Genomic DNA, 20,403 nt, shown 5'->3' on the forward strand with positions numbered 1-20,403 from the left:
TGCCAGCATGGTCAGGTGAGGGCCCTTTTCTGGGTTGCATACTTCTTGTTGTATCTTCACAAGGCAGAAGGCGGCAAGGGAGATCACTCAGGCCTCTTTTGAAAGGTTATTATAATCCCACTAATCACCTCCCAAAGGCTCCACCTCCTAATACCATCACCTTGGGGGTTAGGTTTCAGTGTATGAATTTTGAGTACAAACAGACCATAGTAGGATCCTTTGGAAAAATGCAACATGCTACATCAGAATATATCAGGAATTGTTGTGTTATATGCTTATGTTTCCCCATCCCACAAGGGCCAGAGGTGAGTATTCCAATAAGGGTGAGATGCAGGTAGACAGTGTTAGTGAGACAAACTACCTGTTACTTGCCACCAGAGAGTGGGTAAGGATTTTGATCAAGTGTCACTAACCTCTGATGTGTAGTTTTCATTATATAAATGATTTTCTCTTTGTTGGCAAGTTAGAGGCCCTAGTGTCCATAGCCCTGTCTAACTTGTCATCACATCTCTGCCAGTTGGGGCAGCTGATATAACCTGACCAAATTCAAGTCCTGTTTTCCAGCAAAAGTTTGGGACTTTATGGGCAGATTACAATACTCAATCCTTCCAGCAGTGAAGGAAAAACTGTTGTCTCTTTGACTCCCCATTACCCAAAGGAGGCTCAGCCCTTACTAAACTCCAGGGACAATGTCCTAATGATTTTATCAGTTAGAGCCTCTGACAAAGAGATGCAGCCTCCACCTGAAAGTCCCCATTGCTTTATGAACTCATAGCCGCCCTGTCACTTCTAAGAGGTGCACTGCTTTTAAAAAGCAGTAATTAGCTTTCTAGTCAGTGTACCTCAAAACTGAAGCCTGACCCATAGAAGTCTTGTGACCCTCTGGCTTGATATTCCAGATTTGGGGATGAATCAATTTGGACCCCACTACCAACAAGGTAGGATGGGCCCCCAACGTCCTGCACCTCATGGAAAGCACTTGTTCAAGAATGAACCCAGACTGGCTCCAGCAACATCCTGGCTTTACAGGAATAAGTGGTACCTATCCCTTTGGGGGAGATTTTAAGCTCTACACTGTGGCCAGAGCCACTGGCACTGCACTACCAACCCTCAGCCCTCTGAGACTTCCCTAAATGCATGGTCTGCTGACACTAATGGTTTAGGTAAGCTGAAACCTAATGGTGTCCCCTGGGCTACTGTGGCTGCTCCGTCTTAGTGCCAGCTCTGCAAAAATAGAAAGCAGATGTGCTTGTTCTCATCCCTGGTCAGATACCTGGACTGCTGCCAGTGTGTCCAAGTGGCACACGAGTGTTTAGTGCACCACTTGGACATCCCTCTTTTAGGATGTGAACTGTGGAAACAGACTGCAGTGCTGAGAGAAGTGTCTGGGTCACTCATTTAGATGCTCATGGTCAGGGCCTGCTCTTTGAAGAGCCTGACTGGAACCGAGCTGCTGACTGCATCTGTCCCATGCACAGACTATCTCTGCCTGACACACGTGGGACTCTTTTTTTTGGGGGGGGGGGGGCGGGGAGAGGGGTGCTTTATTGAAGTATAACTGACAAATAAAAGTATAACATATTTAAAGTGCATCCTGGGACTTCCTGGGGGTCCAGCGGTTAAGACTTCCCCTTCCAGTGCAAGGGGTGTGGGTTTGATCCCTGGTCAGGGAGCTAAGATCCCACATGCCTTGCGGCCAAAAAACCAAAAAGACATAAAACAGAAGCAGTATTGTAAGAAATTCAATAAAGACTTTTAAAAAATGGTCGACATCAAAAAAATAAAGTGCATCCTTAGCTGAGGAGATCCTGGGGATACGGAGGGCAAGGATTGAAATACGCAACGTCCCCCCCCTCCACCCCCTTTCATAGGGAGTAGCTTCCTAACTGGAGCGGGTAAGCGGTTTTTGGAAAGGATGCTTGGGCCTGTCCACGAGCCCTAGTTCAGCTGTGCCCTTGATGTGGCACAATAAAGGGGGAAAGTGCATCCCAGCCCTCCCCATCCCCCAAATCTGTTAGCGTGGTTCTAAAACTGCGGGTGAGGGGCAGTATTGAGGCTGGGAATAGATGACCCCGATGAGAGGGAGAGGCGCATTCTCTGGCTGTGGGGGCTTGGGGCTTGAGGACGGAGCCTTAGAGAGGACGGGAAAGGAGGATATTTACGTAGAGATCTGACAATTTAATAGGAACTGCTCTCCAAATAGAAGGTACGGTTTTGGCATGGGAAAAGCTTGATGTACTCAGGCAGCTAATTTTCCAGAATTGCTGAAGAGTAAAAAGGGGAGGTGGGAGGACGTGCGTTCAGTAAGGAGATCCCATACCAGCCCGAGGGGCGTCGGTCTTATCCAGAAAGTAAGGCAAGTCGCCACCCTTCTCTGGGCCTCGGCATAATAAGGCATAAATCAGACTCTCTCCTCCTCCCGCACAAAGGCTTTGGGAGTCCCCCCCGCCAGCCAGAGGGGCCACTGCCTCGCAAGCCAAAACCTACAGGCTATTCTGGTGCCCCCTCCATGACGTAATGCATTCCTAGCGACGCACGCGCAGAAGCTTCACCTCAACCCTGCCCCTCATTGGCTAGAAATAACGGCTCATCTAGGCCGTTGTTAGCAGCGACGTAGGCGGGCACAATCTTGGTCGCTAAGATACTACGTACTTCCGTTTCCTCCTCCCCCCTCTCCTAGGCTCCGGCAAACTTAATCTCGTCCCTTCGACCAATGGCAAATGGGCGATAGGCGGGACCTCATTCGTTCGGACCAAAGAAACGCAGGCTTGGCCCGGCGTAGCGCGGCCAATGACTGTGGGGCAGCCCCTGTAAAGTGGCTTGGGCGCCCCCACGCCCTCCTTTTCTCCTCCCAGCCCAGCCCCTCCCTACCCCTGTTTTAGCACCGCGCTGGCCGCAGTCTGACAGAAAGAGGACGGAGTCAAGATGGCGGCGGCCGACGGTGACGACTCGCTCTATCCCATCGCGGTGCTCATAGACGAGCTCCGCAACGAGGATGTTCAGGTCTGGAGGCAACGGGGGACTCGGGGAAGACGGGAAGGGGGACCTGGGGGCACGGGCGTCCCTCGCGGAGAAGGTTCAGTGTTCGCAGGGAGTGGCGGAAGGGGGCGGCGGCCAATCAGTGTTCCGCTCTCATCTCTCCGGGTCCCTGGACTCGATGGGACAGCGCCCGGGATTGGGTGTCGGCTCAGCGGAGGGCGGGAGCGAGGGCGAGCTTGGTGGGTCCCGGGCCTGCCAAGTGCACGCGGCGGCCGCGGGTCTCGGAGGCAGCGGCCCGGGAATGGGTCGGCCGGCCGGGCTGGGGAGAGGCGAGGGCAGGGCTCGGTGATTGGCGGCGGACCTTGAATGGCCCTTGGGGATGGGGTGGGTGGGGGAGGGGCCGCCTGGTTGATGGGGACCCGGGTAGGTTTTCTCCTTGCTGGTGCTCAGCGCCGCGGGGTAAACTCCCCAAATGGGGGCTGAGGTGTGAAAGCTGACTCTGATTCCTGCCCTCCCACCCCGCCTCTAGTTGTGTAGACCTCCATAGGGGAGGGAAGGCGAAAAGCCCATTCCCAGCGGGGGACCTGGCTACATTCAGGAGCGAATTATGAGGTGGAAACTAGCCCCTCTTCTGGACCCTCCTTTTGCCGGGGCGGGGGGGGGGTGTGTTGGGCAGTGTACTAAACGGGTTAACATTTCTGATAAGGGGAAGCGAGGGATTCAGGGCCCTGAGGCCGGCTGGCGAGGAATTGAGAAGAGCTAGGATTCTGGGATTTGCCCATCCCAGCCCCACCTCTCACCCACCGAGTGACCTTGTGCCGATTTCTACACGGATCTGGGCCTCTGTTTTCCATAAACTGTGGTCTAATAATAGTCCCGGTCTCATTGGGTGGTTGTGAGGGACTGAACGAGTTAATAATAGGAGGTCTATGGAACGGCGCCTGGTCCGTTGTAAGGGCCCAATAAATGTTAGCTGTAATTATGGGGAGTGGTGATTGAAGAGTTCCCGTCCTCCCTGTGGGCCTCAATTTCCCCATTTATAAAATTAAGCGGGTTGCATTGGCCCAGTCTCTGAGGTTGCGGCTCTGTGACTCTGGTTCAGGAGTCAGACAGGCTGCGGGTGTGCTGGCTCTTCCACTTCTTGCAGATTGACATAGGCAAGTTTAAGTTAATCTCCCGAAGCCTCGGTTTCCTCTTCTCAAATAGGGCTGTTGTAAGAATTCATTTGTTCAGTAGACACCTGCCACATGCCAGGTATGGTGCTGAGGATGTGATGATGATGCCAGTTGTTATACGAGAGACAGATGTGAAACAGAACCGAATACATTAACACAAAAGATGTGGGCAGGAAACAGCAGGATGTGATAGTGAGTCAGTAAATATTATTGGGCCTCTGCTATGCGTTGGGCACTATTCTAGGCACAGGTATACAACAGGGAACAAGTCAAACAAGACCTGGCCTTGTGGAGCTTACCTTGTAGTGAGGGGAAGGAGACAATAAACAAGACAATAAGAATATATACTATGTTAGATGGGAATAAGTACTATGGAGAAAATTAAAGGAAGAGAGGTGGAGGATGCGGTTTCAGAGTGGTCATTGCAGGCCTTACTTAGAAAGTGATGTTTGAGCAAAGATCTGAAGGAGGCAGGGGAAAGAGCCTTGCGGCTCTCTGGGCAGAGTACCTAGCCAGCGTGGAGCGGGGTGGGGAAGATTCATTTTAAGAAGGTCAGTCAGGGAAAGCCCCTGTGAGGATGCAGAGTTTAAGACCAGAAGAAGGAGAGTGAGCTCCCAAAAGAAGATGGGGAAGTGCCTTCCAGGAAGAGAGAGGAGACAAATAATGGCAGTAGTTCTCAATGCAGGGTGATTGTTGCCCACGAGGGCACATTGGCAATGTCTGGAGACATTTTTGGTTGTCACAGCTGGGGAAGTGCTACTGGCATCTAGTGGGTGGAGGTCAGGGATCTGCTAAACCTGCAATGCATAGGACAGCACGCACAGCAAAGGATTATCCACCCAAAGTGTCCATCGCGATGAGATTGCAAGAAGCTCTCTGTGGGAAAGTCCTGAGCTAAATGTAGTGGTTTAAAAGAACACAAATTTATTATCTTACAGTTTTGGAGGTCAGTGGTCTGACACGCGTCTCACTGGGCTAAAATCACAGTGTTGGCAGGATTATAGTCCTTTCTGGAGTCTGGAAGAGAATCCGTGTCTTTACTCTTTTTCCAGGTTCTGGAGGCTGCCCTCATTTCTTGGTTTGTGGTACCTTTGTCCATCTCTAAAACCAGCAGTGTTGCATCTCTGTGACCATTCTACTATAGTCACATCGGCCTCTGAACAGCCGGAGACGGTCTCTGATGTTAAGGATCCGTGTGATTAAATTGGGTCCACCTAGGTAATCCAGGTTACACTCCCCATCTCGAGGTCCTTAACCTGATCACACCTGTGAAGTGTCTGTTGCCATGTAAGGTGACACATCTTCTAGGGCTCAGGATATGGACATCTTTGGGAGGCCATTCTGCATACCATAGTTGCTGGGTTGGAAGGTAGAGATTGAGAGGGAAAGTGGTAGGTTTTTGAGGATGGTGGTGAAGTGCGTTGTTTGGTTTTGGTTTTTTAATATTTTCAAGTAATTTAATTTTTCTTTTTGTTTGTTACTTTTATAGTATTGAAGTCTGAAGGAGAATTATTTCTTCAAGAAATATCTAAGGAGTGCCAGGTGTGTGCTGGCTCCCTGAGATGGGAGCTTGCTCATTGAGTTTAGAGAACAGCAGGGCCATTGTGGTGGCTGCAGCACAGTGAATGGCAAAGTGGTGGCAGGTGAGGACTAATCCAGGCCTACATCACATGAGGCCTGTGGACCAGCAGGGCAAAGGCTTTAGTTGGTGAGGCGGGGGGAGCCAGTGCAAGGCTTTGAGTAAAGGAATGACACATTCTGACTTGTGGCTGTCAAGTAGAGGCTGGGCAGGAGCAGGTAGACCTATCAGCTTGCCATTGCAGAGCAGCCAGGTAGGGGAAAGTGGTGAGATTGGGGGTATCTTGAAAAGGAGGGTTGTTGAGATTTGCTGATGGACTGGATGCACTGTGGTGAGTGATGTAGAAGAAGGAGTCTGGAGGATGGAGGTTTGAATCCACCCACCTCTGCTGGTTTGCTCCCTGTGTGCCCTGGAGCAGAGCCTTCCCCCTTTTGGGGTCCAGATTCCTCATCTGAAGAAATAATGATGAGGAAGCAGCATCTACCTGGTTGGAAAGTTGTGGTGGAATTGGCATGTTAAGTGGCTGCCTCAGAGAAGGTGTACAGTAAGACATGACCTCTTTCAGTTGTCATGGTAGCTTATGGTTTTATACTTAGGTAAGTGAGATGGAAAGAGATTGCCTCCCCAGCCAGTATGAGGCAGCGGCTGGATTGCATTATCTAAGGGGTGTTTCGGGCACCATATTTTTTAAAATGTGGTCTACTGGTTGAGAGGCCAGGTTTCTTTGTTACTATAAAATGTGAATAGGGGATTCCCTGGTGGTCCAGTGATTGGGACTCAAAACTTTCACTGCCGTGGGCCCGGATTCAATCTCTGGTTGGGGAACTAGGATCCTGCAAGCTGTCTGACATGGCCAAACAAAAAAAAGAAAGAAAAAAAAATGGGAATAATTTTTAATTTAGCAGTTCAGGATTAAATAGGTTAGTACATGGAAAATGCTTAACAGTGCTTGACGTAAGTGTTCGTTCAATGTCTGCCAGTGGTGGTGGTGAAATAGTGGGGGCTTCAGTTGTCAAAGGTGAGGTGCTTCAGGCACTTTTAAAAACTTCTTTTAATAGTTACTCTAGAGCAGCGGTTTTTACCAGGGGACAAATGTCTGGTGGTATTTTGGTTGTCACGACTGGGTGACAACCAAAGGGTGGGGGGAGTGCTGCTGGCAGCTAGTGGGGGAGAGACCAGGGATGCTGCCCAACATTGTGCACAGCCCAGGCCCTTCCCTGCCACAGAGGATGGCCCAGCCCCAGAGGTCAGTGGTGCCAAGGTTGAGGAACCCTGCTGTGTGCCAGCCTGCTGAGTGCTTTGTGTGTGTTCGTTGAGTCCTCACAAAAGATATCTGAGATAGGTGCTAGTTTTCTTCCCATTAAACATTTTTGATTGTCGAAATTCAAGAGAAAATAGTACCAAATCCAGATTCAGCAATTTTTAAAAAAAAATTGCCACATTTTTTCACCTGTTTCTTCTCCTCCTCCTCCTTTTTTTTTTTTGCTGAAGTATTTAAAAAATAAATCCCAGGCCCCAGATATCTTCTGCTACATACTTCATTATGCACCTCTAAACAACGGACATTTTAATAACCACAATGCCATTATTATACTTAACAGAGTTTTTACAGTGATCCTTTGGTATCATCTAATTGTCAGTTAATAATCAGATTTCCCTGATTGTTCCAGAAGTGTCCTTTTACAAATAGCTTGTTTAACTCAGGTTTTGAATTTGACTGAATCTTCAGTCTAAAATTCTTCCCATTTTTTACATAAGGATACTCAATCATTGTCACACCACCCAGGAAGTACTGAGACTAGGACTTAGCCAAGGGCGCTGGGTTTCAGGGCAGTACTCTTCACCACCAGGCTGGGCCCCATGTGGGGAGAGAGTGTAGGCCCAGAGGTGACGCAGAGGAGGGCGTGCCATGGGGGGAGGCAGACCAGGGTTTCAAATCCTGGTCTGGCCACTTTATGAGTTACTCAACTCTTCTGGGCCTTGATTTTCTTGTTAAATGAGAAAAAGGGTGGAAGACACATCTGGCAGGGCTGTTGTGAGGATTAAATGAGATAAAACTATGTCGAGACAGCAGGTACTCGCTACAGTCTAAGACATTGTGGCAACATGCCCATATGTCCTCATCTTAGAAGTATGACAGCACAGGCTCTGACTTCTTTTCACAGCGTACGTGGGGATTTGATGCAGAATTTAGAAATAAGGTTGCCCTCTGAGAGGCTGGTACAGGGTGACGGTGAAGAACATGAGTTCAAGTTCCACGCTCTGCCATGCCTTCACTGGGTGACCTGCATTTTTAAAAACGTGAAAAATATTCATGTTTGCTTTTTGACGTGCCCATCCCTGTACCAGGTTCAGGAGTCACCAGTTGGTAGCAGTCATTACCCTTCTTCACCCCAGAAACAAGTCACCTTCCAAATATGGGAACAGGCACACCCATAAGTTATAACACCAGGCGGACTGCTCCAGAAGTATTCATTTGTGCTGCAGGTTCCAAGGAGGCGGGGAGATGACTTTTCTTTCTGTTTCAGTTTACCTTTTTCTTTCCCCTGCTCAAGAACTACAAATACATGAGAAATAATGATAAGAATGGTGGTTAGCACTTGCGTGCTTGCTATGTGCCAGGCTCCGACTCTGTGTCTTCCTTATTTGATTATCCCAGCAATCCTGTGAGATAGACATTGTTGTAATAACCATCCTACAGTGAGGAAACTGAAGCTCTGAGGTGTCCAGAATTTACCTGGGGACCCTTAGCTAATTGGTGAAGCCAGAATACATGCTCATTCATTACTTAAAAAAAAAAAAAATCAGATACTCCCGAAACAGTGATTGTGGTGCCCATTTCACTCTGGTGATGCACAGCTTTTCACACCCATGCACACCCACACAAATCATGTTCATTTAAAAACATGCTTCTTCATGGAATGTGGTGGAAGGATGTTTAGGGCTTTATAGGCGGTGAAGAGGCACCTGTGTCACTCATCAGGCATTTTCCTGGGCTGAGGCTCGCTGTTACAGCACCCATGTTGCAGACCCCACCACCCAGCTCATTATCAGCCACCAGCTCTTCCAAACAGTAGCAGTTTGGAGCATATTCCTCCAGATTCTTTTTTTCTCTGCCTATACTAACATTTGTATAATCTTCACTTAGAAAAATTAATCCAGCAGATATTTTATCACACTCTTTCTGTGCCAGGTGCTGTCCTAGGATTTTGGGGCACAGAAGACAGAGTCCCTGCCTTTGTGAAGCCCACATTCTAGTGGGGAAGGAGAAACAGTGAACAAAGAAGTACAGCTGACCCTTGAACAACATGGGTTTGAACTGTGCGGGCCCACTTCTGTGTGGATTGTTTTCAGTGGTAAATAAGTACTATGGTACTACATGGTCTGCGGTTGGTTGTAGCCACAGACGGGAAACTTCAGATACAGAGGGCCGACTATAAGTTATACTCAGTTTTCAACTGCACGGAGGGTAGCCACCCCCAGCCTCAGTTGTTCAAGGGTCAGCTACCTACGTCAGAAGTGATAGGAGTTAAGATGTCTAGAGAGTGATGGGGGCGTGCTGGTTTGCCCAGGGTAGTCATTGGTGAGGGTTGAGCAGGGGCCTGAATGCAGTGAGGGGGTATCTAGGGGGAAGGGTGTCTCAGGCTGAGGAAACAGCAGGTCAGCAAGTATGAAGGCCTGGGCTGACAGTGGCGTTTGCATTTTAGTTACGGTCAAGGGAGCCACTGTGACAGGAACCCAGGAAGCAAGGGGAGGGCGTGGGAAGTGAGAATGGATCCGTGGGCAGGAGCCAGGTCACGTTAGGCCTCGTAGTCCATAGGAGGCCCTTTGGGTTTTACTCAGCTTGTGAAGGGAAGATGTACCAACGTAGGATCATACTTTACGTGGTCATGTCAGGGGAGCTCTGTGGATTAAACGTGAAGTGGGTTTCAAAAAGTGAGTAGCATTTCTATGTGGATTTAGTAGTGGGAAGGGAGATTTTATTATTTATTTTGTCTCATATACTAGGCTGAGGGCTGCTGTGGATGCAGACAGCCCCAGCCCATGGTGATAAGTGTGGCCTTGGAACCATAGGTGAGCAGTGTGGTAGGTCTTGGTGGGGACACGCTTGGGAACAGTGCACAGTGAAGTCTTATAGCTATGATGTGATGAAGGGACAGTCAAGGTTTCTTATTGATTTTAATAGTTGCACTCTCAGGAATGTTCCAGAGAACTCAGCCAACAGTCTCTTAAATAGGGTTCATTTTTTCCTCATATAACAAGTTCAGCAACTCAAGAATAACACAAAATTGGGTCAGAGTGTGCCATTCTTTTTACCTGCTTTGTGTGGTCATGAGATTGCTGCATCATTTGCTGTCTCTATGTCCTCGCGGAACCAAACCAAAAGCAGGGGCCGACCTGGGACAGAGAGGTGGTTCTTGTTCTCCCTTTTATCAAAGAAGAAAATCTTTCCTGGAAGCTCCTTGGCGGACTTGTTTTTATGTCTTTGTGTCCAGAACTAGGTCATTACTGGGTTAGTTGAGATTAAGGTTGGCTGTAAATAATAGGAAAACTCTATAAAGAAATGAGACTTAAGTGAGCTTGAAGCTTATTTCTGACTTACAGTCAAAAAGTCTGGTGGCAGTCCAAGCTGGTGTGGCACTCTGTGGTGTTAGGGTCCCAGGCTGTTACACACTCAACTGTTTGCATGTCCTCCATCCTGCCCTCCCCATTCCCAGGTTACCTCGAGGCCCCAAGATGGCTGCTGAAGCCCCAGCTATCATAGCCCCATTCCAAACAGGAAGGAAGGATGAAGGGTGTGACCCCCATCTCCCCATAAGGACACTGCCTAGAAGTCACACACCATTCCCACTTGTATTTCACTGTCCAGAAATTAGTCTCATGGTCATATCAAATGCGAAGGTGATTCAGAAATGTCTTTACCAGGGGTTCACATGCATAGATGAGTGGCAGTATAGCCCAGGGCAGGAGCTCTTAATCTAGGGCCCATCTAGAATTTGGGACAGGTCCATGAATTTGGTCAGGAAAAGTAACATCTTTATTTTCACCAGTCCCTAACTCAAAGTTAATTTTTCTTCTATTACGAATTATAGTATTACAATAGTATATTATAACTAGTATTAGCAAAACCTGTGACTGTCACCTTTGGTAATCATGACTCTCTTTGGAGCTTATTTCAGCTGTCATAGATACTTCGTGGTGTTTGTGCTCACGTCTATTTCAAAATTGTCATTTTTTTTAAAATTAATTTTTAAAATAAATTTATTTATTTATGTATTTATTTACTGACTGCATTGTGTCTTGTTGCATGCAGGCTTTCTTTAGTTGCGGCAAGTGGGGACTACTCTTCCTTGCGGTGCACATGCTTCTCATTGCGGTGGCTTCTCTTGTTTTGGAGCACCGGCTCTAGGTGCTCGGGCTTCAGTAGTTGTGGCACATGGGCTTAGTTGCTTCTTGGCCTGTGGGATCTTCCCAGACCAGTGGTCAAACCCGTGTCCCCTGCATTGTCAGGTGGATTCTTTTTTTTTTTTTTTTTTTTTTTTTTTTTTTTTTTTTTTTTTTGGGGGGGGGGGTACACCAGGTTCAATCAACTGCTTTTACACACATATCCCCATATTCCCTCCCTTCCTTGACGCCCCCCCCTCGAGTCCCCCCCACCCTCCCTGCCCCAGTCCTCTAAGGCATCCTCCATCCTCGAGTTGGGCTCCCTTTGTTATACAACAACTTCCCACTGACTATTTTACAGTTGGTACTATATATATGTCTGTGCTACTCTCTCGCTTCTTCTCAGTTTCCCCTTCACCCCCCGCCCCCTCCCATACCTCGAGTTCTCCAGTCCATTCTCTGTATCTGCTTCCTTGTTCTTGTCACTGAGTTCATCAGTACCATTTTTAGATTCCGTATATGTGAGTTAGCATACAATATTTGTCCTTCTCTTTCTGACTTACTTCACTATGTATGACAGATTGTAGTTCTATCCAGTCAGGTGGATTCTTAACCACTGTACCACCAGGGAAGTTCCTGTGGTCATTTTTAAACCTGCTATGGGGTCCATGGTGCACCCCCAAACTGCGATAAAATGGGTGATCCTATATTTACCTCACAAAGTTGTTGTGAGGATCAAATGAGTGAAAACATTAAAGCACCTAGAACACTGCCTGGCACATAGTAAGTACCATGGAAATGTTTGTAGTTATTATTCTGTCACTGTGAGAGAAAGGAAAAGAGACATCGGTGGATAGCTAGCTCGCTGCCACACGTGTCCTTGATACTAGAACAAAATCAGGATGCCTGTCAACCAAGTGAGGTTGCCACAGCTGCCATTACTGGTGTGAGAGCGTTCCCAGTATCATGTCACTTTGTACTCACATTAACCTTTTGAGGTTAGGTAGTAGAGTCCCCCATTCCACAGATGAGAAAATTGAGACTCAAAAAGGTACAAAGTGTGGCCCAGGATCCCACAGCTAATATGTAGAGCAGCTTAGCCTTGAACCCAGATTGTGCACCTAAAGCACCACCCTGTGCTGCCTTTCTCAAGTGTTCATGGTGCCATTTGTGCTGAAGCAACCAGCAGATATTCTTAAAAAAAACCAAAACCACAATCTCCAAAGACAGTAGTGGAAGGAAGGGGGCTCTCCACCGTGGCAGAGTTGGCCTGATTCTCCTGGGCCAGTTCCCTGGGCATTGTTGCTAAATGACGATGTGATGTTGAGATTAATAAGTCAGGGCACCTGGTTTCTGGAGACGGCACTGCACCTTCCCATTAAGTGATTTTTCTGCACATCCGCATTCTCACCTTTAAAAGGGAGGATTCTAGTACTAATACCAACCTCAGAGCCCAGGTCTAAGGAGTAAATGTGTTAATTATCCATGTCAAGCGCTTGAATGCTGCCAAGCACGTAGTAAGCGATTAATGTTAGCGGCTGGTGTTATTGCCATTGTGATTCTCCCCTGCCCTGCATCCTGCGCCCTGGCCCAGGTGTACTTTTCCCCACAGCCCAGCTGAGAGAAGAACTCAGAGATCCAACTTGGAGGTGACAGAGAAATTTTCTCATGGAAAATTTCAAACCAACAGAACATTGAAGGACTAGTACAGGGCCAGAAAACTACAACCCGTGGGCCAGATTCTGCCCACGGCCTTTTGCAGATGTAGTTTTATTGGAACACAGTCATGCCTACTTGCTTACCTATTGTCTGGGCCTTTGGGTATTTTTGTGCTACAGAGACATAGTTGAGTAGTTGGGACAGAGACCTAGTGGCCTGCAAAGCTGAAAGTACTTACTTTCTGACGATTTACAGGAAAAGTCTACTGACCTCCAGACTGGTCCAGTGAGCACCTATGTGCTTACCACTCAGATTTACTGACTGTTCGTATTCACCATGTTTACTTATCTGTTTTTATATGTCTGTCTCTATATACATTTAATTATTGGCTAAAAATAAGATGCAAGGCTTGTAACACTTAATCTTAATATCCTTTTACTACCAAGGAGGTGAATGTTTGGACCACTTCAAGCCCAGGTGGTCCAAAAACCCAGTGACGTTGTGTGAAGAGTGTGGTATGTGTGTTTTTCTGAGGCAAGGCCACCGTAGCGTTTCTTGAGGTTCTTATCGTTGTGATTCCCAAAGAGTCTTATCCCCTTAAACCAGAGAGGATGCAGGACCCCAGTCACTCGCAGACCTCTTTGCAGCTGCACGGGGCCCAGGGAAGAGCGGGCTGAGAGAGCCCTTGCTGCTCCCCTCACCCTGGTCCCTCCTTGTTCTGCACCTCCTTCTGGGAAGAGGCTTCCCACTTGGGCTGGCCGGCTTACTCACCCTCAAGGGTGTCGCACACAGGAGCTCACTGTGTTCTGGCCGCAGCCCTGGGAACTTGGTGGGAGTGGCCCGCTGTCAGGATGGAGACACAGGAGGGGAGGTTTCCCAGTCGACTGTGCAGCTGGAGTTGGATCCTGACCTGCTCAGTGCTCACTCAAGCAAGTGTCTGTACCTCCAAGCCTGCCTGCGCAGTGGTGGAAAGGTGGCACTAGTCGTGCTACCTGGGACAATAGGCTCAGATGACGAGGTCCTAACACCAACATGCTGAGCCTGAAACCCACTGTATTAGGGGAGTATGTGATGCAGAGGGTCGCCATGACAAAGTATCACAACATTGGTGGCTTAAAAGAACAGAGAGTGTTCTCTCTCACAGTTCTGGAGGCCAGAAGTCTGAGATCAAAGTGTCAGCAGTATTGGTTCCTTCAAGAGGCTCTGAGAAGAGCTGTTGGAGCCTCTGCCCGAGCTTCTAGTGGCTGCCAGCCATTCTTGACAAATTCCTTGGCTTGTGGATGCAGCCCCTGCTCTCTCCCTCAGTCTTCACACTACCTTCCCCTCTGTGTCTCTATTTCTTCTCCTCTCCCGTCTGTTACAGGGCCACTGTCATTGGATTTCAGGCTGTGTCTCTCCTTTCCTCTCACACTCCTCCCACACTTAGCGCTTCTGACACCAGATGGGTTTTCCCCCTACATCAAGCAGTTCTCCGCAACACCAGCTGGATGTCCTGTGATTCAGTTCAGTTCTGACACTAACTGGAGTTGGTGCAAAGCCCACAGGTTAAGGGCTCAGTTCCACAGCCTGTCTTCCTGCTTCAGACACCAGTCACAAGTAGGAGGTTCCCAGGTTACCCACAGCTTCTTTCTGACTTGGCTACAAATCAGGCCCCTCTCCGTGGATTCCATCATTTGCTAGAACAGCTCACAGAACTTGAGGAAATGCTTATATTTACCAGTTTATTATAAAGGATATGATAAAGGATACAGGTGAACAGCCGCTTGAAGAGATATACATCTCAGGGCAAGGTCCTGAAAGATTCTGAGTGCAGAAGGTTCTGTGCCCCTGAGGTTGGGGTGCATCACCCTCATGGTATGCGGGTGTGTTCACCAACCTGAAAGCTCCGCAAACCCCATACTCTGGGGATTTTTATGAAGGCTTCTTCACATAGACATGATTGATCATTAAGTCAGTGGTCCCTCTCCAGGGAATGGGGCTGAAATTTCCCAGCTTCTGATCATGGCTTGGTCCTTCTGGTGACCTGCCGCCATCCAGGAGTCCACCGAGAGTCACTTCATTAGAACAAAAGACCATCATCCAGGAAATTCCAAGGTATTTTGGAGCTCAGGAACCAGGATCAAAAATCAAATATTAGAAAAAAAGATGCTCCTTGTGCTCTTATCACTTAGGAAAATAACAAGGATTTTAGGAGCCCAGAACTGGGGACACACACACACACACACACACACACACACACACACACACACACTTTTCTGTTGTTTCACAGCCCTCCCTCATCCCCCCAAATTCAGGATGATCTCATCTTGAAGGGCTTACTTAATTACATTTGCGTATTTCACATTAACGAATGGTGGGAGTGGGGACTGAGACTTACCTTTTGAGGGTCACTTATTCAACCCACTATACTAGTGGTGTTATTGCTACTGCTAATGGTAGACCTGTTTTTATAGCAGTGTTATTATAATATTGTTTGCTCTGTTATCATCACTGTTAGTTGACGGTCCTGGGTTAGAATCCCTGCTCCATGCCATCTGAGCTGTGTGACCCTTGGAAGGGACTTTCACTCCCTGAGTCCATTTCCTCTTCTGTGAGGCAGGGCTTGTAGCCCTCTGCCCTCAGCTTGTCGTGAGAGTTAAATGAGACAGTGTGAGTGAGTGCTTGGCCTGGGACTGGGCCCAGAGTAAGCTGGGAAGGTGGCTGCCGCTGTTAGAGGACAAGGTGCAGGGTGTTAGCCAGTGCTGAGCAGTGGGGAGGCAGACACAGTGGCGGACAGAGTAGTCCTGAAAGTGCCACGAGGGGTGTTGGCTCAGTTAAGCCTGACGGCTGCTTTTGCTGAGGCTGCCGCTGCCATTATAATTTAGTGACTCAAGGTCACAGAGTCACTTGGTAGGCTTGCCAGGTTATTACTCAGCACCCCACACGTGCTTAGTGAGGCTTCCAGGGGCTGACTGGGTCAGACTCCCTTAAGTCTAGCTAACACTCTCCCGTCCTTTTCTTGTTCTCTCATCAGCTTCGCCTCAACAGCATCAAGAAGCTGTCCACCATCGCCTTGGCCCTCGGAGTCGAAAGGACCCGCAGTGAGCTTCTGCCCTTCCTTACAGGTACAGGGGACTCGTGGGGCCCAGGTCGAGTGGGGGCTCCCGGGGATGGTTCCCACCAGATGAGAGAGAAACTTCTCTGTGGATTTAACAAATTGTAAGTGCCCTGTGCGGGGGGGTGGGGCAGGGACTGGTGAAAAGGGGTCTGGAGGCAGGTAGAGCCTGGTTTGAATCACAGCTCCAACAGTTAGAAGCTGGCGACTTTAGATGAGTCTTAACTTCACTGTTTTGTAGAGTTTTTATGTATTAATTGGGCATAGTCATCGTGTGCTGTAGCATTGATGTGAACGTTTAATAATAATAATATAATAATAATGGCTGACACTTACTATATACCTACCATGCGCCAGGCAGTGTTCTAAACCCTTTCTTGTGAGGATTGAGTTCGTTCACATAGAGCTGTGCTCGGTAAATGTGCGCTACCATCATTGTCCAAGTTAATCTCACAGTAACTCCTTAAGGTAGGTAAGACTAATGCCCCCATTTTATAGATGAGGAAACTGAGGTGTGGAGAGGTGAGGTAACTCATTTGGTCATACAGTTAGGAGGTGACCCAGAGGGGATATTTATCAAGTCACGCTGGCTCCAAACTCGACAGTGTTGATTAGTGACTAACAGCACAGACTTGGATCCCAAACCTGGGCTCAAATCCTAGCTCTACCACTTTCTAGCTGTGTGACCTTGGGCGAGATACTTCACATCTGCCTGCCTCCAGTTCTTCACGTGTGAAAAGGGCATTCATAGTACAACCTAATATGAAGATTAAATAAGATCACACGTGAAGTGCTCAGCACGTGGTGAGTGCTGCTCAAGTCTTAGCCATTAGACTGTTTCTTTGCTCTCCTGTCTGTGAAGATGTACTTAAAGCGCTTGGCACAATGTCCGACACAGACTGGATCACCAATTAATGGTAAATCCTCTGTTCCCATCATTCTTATTATGACTTCATACTTTATATTAATTAAAATCGCAAGTAAAGGCTCACAGTTAGCTGTGCTTTGTCCCTAATGAAACTCTTTCATGTGTGATTCTCTCACTTGGGCCTAGTGATGGTGCTGAGGAGGAGGGAGGCGGGGAGTCTAACCCCCTCGTCATTTCACTCTGGGGGGAGTTGAGGCCTAGGGAGACTTGCAGGGACTTGCCCACAGTCGCAGCTGATGACTGAGGAGCTCAGGGGTGTCTGCTTCTGAACGCCACACGGGAAGGAGGTGCCTGCGCATGCGACGTTGAGCAGATGACCTCGAACCAGTGGCTTCCACTGGTGAACTGCTGGAGAGACTTGAAGGCTTTGGAACACTGAGACCAGGGCAGCCTCGGGGGCAGGGGGTATAGAGTGTGGCACAGCAGTGTAACGCAGTGGCTAAAAAGTTGTAGAGAAAAAGGGACCTGGGTTTGAAACCCAGCAGTGTCACCAACCTGCTGGGCACACCTGGGTAAGCCATTCCACCTCTCCCAGCCTCAGCCCCCTTCTCTGCAGCGGGGGATAGAGCAGGACCTAACTCACACGGTGGTTGGGAGGATTCACTGCTCCACAGGAAACACAGTACGTGCTCCTGGTGGTGCGGAAGGCCCCCTGGGAGGGAAACTGGCAGGAGTGAATGGCAGACGTAGGCAGGATTGAACGTGGTGGTCGCAGGATGAAGGCTGCAGGGAGAGATGCAGGGGTGACGTTAGGATGGAGGTTGTCAGGTCTGGGTCAGAGAGGGTGGGAGGAGACTGAGAGGACAGAGAGGCTGGGAAGGCAGGTCTGTAGAGGTGGGAAGGGTGAAAGTACAAAGCGCTGGCAGTTCCTGTATATTTGGCTTTCCGGGATGCAGCTTGGCCCAGGAGTCTGGACGGGAGGTTGAGCTGAGGATATGCTTAAGGTCTCCAGAAAAGGAACAGAGCAGGGGTGACCTGGACTGTGCACAGAGGGAGCCCAAGAGTGGCGCACGCCAGAGCCATGATGGCCAGAGTTTACTGGGCCCACGCAGAGCTTTTCACAGAAAGCAGTTATTTCCCTTCACAGTCTCAGAACAACCCTGTTGTTGTGGTTTGGGGGGATGAGAGAAGAGTCTCAGAGAGGCGAAGTGAATTGCCACACACCCAGCCAACGATAGAACAGGATTTGAACCCACCACAAGATGGGGTGTTAGGCCTTGCGGTAAACTCAGAAAGTTGAGATTCCAGCCTAGACACCCTAACCCTAACTCTAACCCTCAGCGAAGAGAGGAAGGAGCTTGAGGAGGACCTTTGGATTTAGGCGTTAGGACAGAGCAGTTCCCTCCATGCACAGTCATCCCTTCTTTCAGCAAAGTTGAGCAGGTTGAGCGCCCGCGGTGCTCATCTCTGGCAGAAGCTGGGGCACACAGGCTATGGCCTCAGGTAGCCATAGCCCGCAATGAGGTCTCTGATAAGGGTGGCCTGGTTGGGCTGTGAGCCTAGAGAAGGGACCTGACCTGTCCAGGTGGCATCCTGGAAATCTTCCAGGAAGCAGTAGCTGAACCAAGTGTTGAAGGACAGAGAAGACTTTCTTAGGCTGAAGAGAGCGAAGTTTCTGACAGAGGGAACAGTGCTGAGGATAGAAGCAAAAAAGCTCCTGTTTACCAGGCTCTGAGCTCATACACATGGTCTTATTTGCTCCTCATTCTGTCACCATTTTACAGGTGCAGAAGCTGGGACCCAGGGAGGTGGTCTCACTTCCTCAGTGTCCCACACCTAGTCAGGGGTGCTCTGTCACCCGACCCCAGCCTCTGTCTTCATCTCTGCCCACCCAGTGGAGGGTGGCTGCCAGGTTGAGGAAGCAGAGTGGAGCCTGCTTGTTTCCAGCTTGGGTTACTGCAGGGTGGGGTCAGACTTGGGATGGGACTATAACCCAGTCTGTCTTGTCCCACAGACACCATCTACGATGAGGATGAGGTCCTCTTGGCCCTGGCGGAACAGCTGGGCACCTTCACCACTCTGGTCGGAGGCCCCGAGTACGTGCACTGCCTGCTGGTGAGTCTGGAAGGTGACAAAGTCCCCTGCCAGCCCCTGGCGGGATCAGACCCATGGTCCTGGCAGCTAGGGCAGGGAGGGGAGAGTGCAAGAGAGGCTAGGGTCATCTTCTTGGGACACACGGGCCTTGGACATTCACTTTCATCTGGCAGGCCAGCAGTGGCATCAGTACGAAAACTCAGGTGTTTACTTACTGTTGACTGGGTGTGCCTGCCAGCTCCAGGCCCCGCCTGGCACTACACATGGGAGGCTTTCAGTTTGGAGTCAGGCTGGGTTCTTCCACTTGTTTGCTGTGTCACTTGTAAGTTACTTAACCTCTCTGTGCTGTACTTTCCTCATCTGTAGAGGGGGAGTCATTAAAACTTACCTTGAAAATTGACTCAGGAAGCCCTTAGCACAGTACTTGGCATGTAGTAAGTACTCACAGATCTTCACTCTGTTGTCATTAATGCCATATATTATGAGGTCATGTCCACCCTTTGGGGTATAGACAGCTACCTGGAGCACCGAGAGGTGAAGTGTCTTGTCCAAGGTTGCATGGCTAGTGAATGGCAGAGCTGGGATTCCAGGCGTGTCCGTTTGACTGTCACCCAGCCCCCACCCACTTTTTGATGGCTGGGGACAGAGATGGTCAGATACTGGTAGTAACTGCTATTTGGGAGAAGAGAAGGGAGGAAGTGCTCTAGTCCTGTGAGCTGGGTCGAAAGAACCTTGGAGGTTGCTCCGTTTTCACTGTTCCTCAGAGCTGTAGAACAGCTCGGCGACCCTTTTTTCCTCCCCAGTAGTTCTGTCTTTCATGGTTGCCAGAGACATGTTTTCATATTTTGGCATCTGCGCTCGATAGTGTTTTACAGTTACTGTCAGCAGGCTTTCTTCCTTTTAGTGGTATATGAAATAAGGTGCTTCTTATTATTGGGGTCTTAGATTTGAGCAAATGTAATTTGTTTTCTTCCAAACATGCACTAAGCATTAACTCTAAGAAAATTTGATAATTATCATGAGATTCTGGTATCCTGTCTCTCATCTGAAGTCTACATGTATGATCTGTATATGTACACACAGAAAAATGTATCCAAGGTGATTTCATACATTTTACACAGAATAGGACTGTTTAACACCAGGAACGTAATGAGGTCCCTGGACCTGCCTGAAAGGGGTCCCTTGAACTCCATGGAACTATATGCAGCCCCTGGTGTTTATCAGTTTTTCTGAGGAGAGAACTCATAGCTTTCAGCAGCTTCTCAGAGGACTCAGGAGTGGAGAATACCATTGAGAACCCCATGGCTTCAGCCAGGGCCCCAGGCCTGCAGACAGTCGGGACCAGGACTGGAACCTGGGGTCCTTCCCCTCCCAAGTCAGGGTCTTCCCTCTGAGCATTCCCAGCGAGGGAAACCCCAATCGCACCTTGCTTCCTTTTGGGGAGTAGTCACGTGTGACCTCTGGGACTGGTGTCTGAGAGGCCCTCTGGGCCAGGCAACACTGGGAACCCACAGGCGGGTCAAGTCAGGATGCTGGAGCTCACTCAGTACCCACAGCGTGTGTTCAGAGT

At 49.0% G+C, this 20,403-nt stretch overlaps 1 protein-coding gene across 1 annotated transcript in view; it reads left to right on the forward strand.

The window, feature by feature from the left end:
* Positions 1 to 2,732: 2,732 nt before the first annotated feature.
* The window catches only part of PPP2R1A (protein phosphatase 2 scaffold subunit Aalpha), a 34,791-nt gene continuing 17,120 nt past the window's right edge, over positions 2,733 to 20,403 (forward strand). Inside the window, exons 1-3 of the mRNA XM_057711508.1 lie at positions 2,733 to 3,003; positions 15,791 to 15,881; positions 18,754 to 18,854. Of these exons, the coding sequence (XP_057567491.1) occupies positions 2,926 to 3,003; positions 15,791 to 15,881; positions 18,754 to 18,854 (270 nt within the window). The 5' untranslated portion in view covers positions 2,733 to 2,925. The remainder of the gene's footprint in view (positions 3,004 to 15,790; positions 15,882 to 18,753; positions 18,855 to 20,403) is intronic.

This window comes from Hippopotamus amphibius, chromosome 16, assembly GCF_030028045.1.
Source record: "Hippopotamus amphibius kiboko isolate mHipAmp2 chromosome 16, mHipAmp2.hap2, whole genome shotgun sequence".
Lineage (NCBI taxonomy): Eukaryota > Metazoa > Chordata > Mammalia > Artiodactyla > Hippopotamidae > Hippopotamus > Hippopotamus amphibius.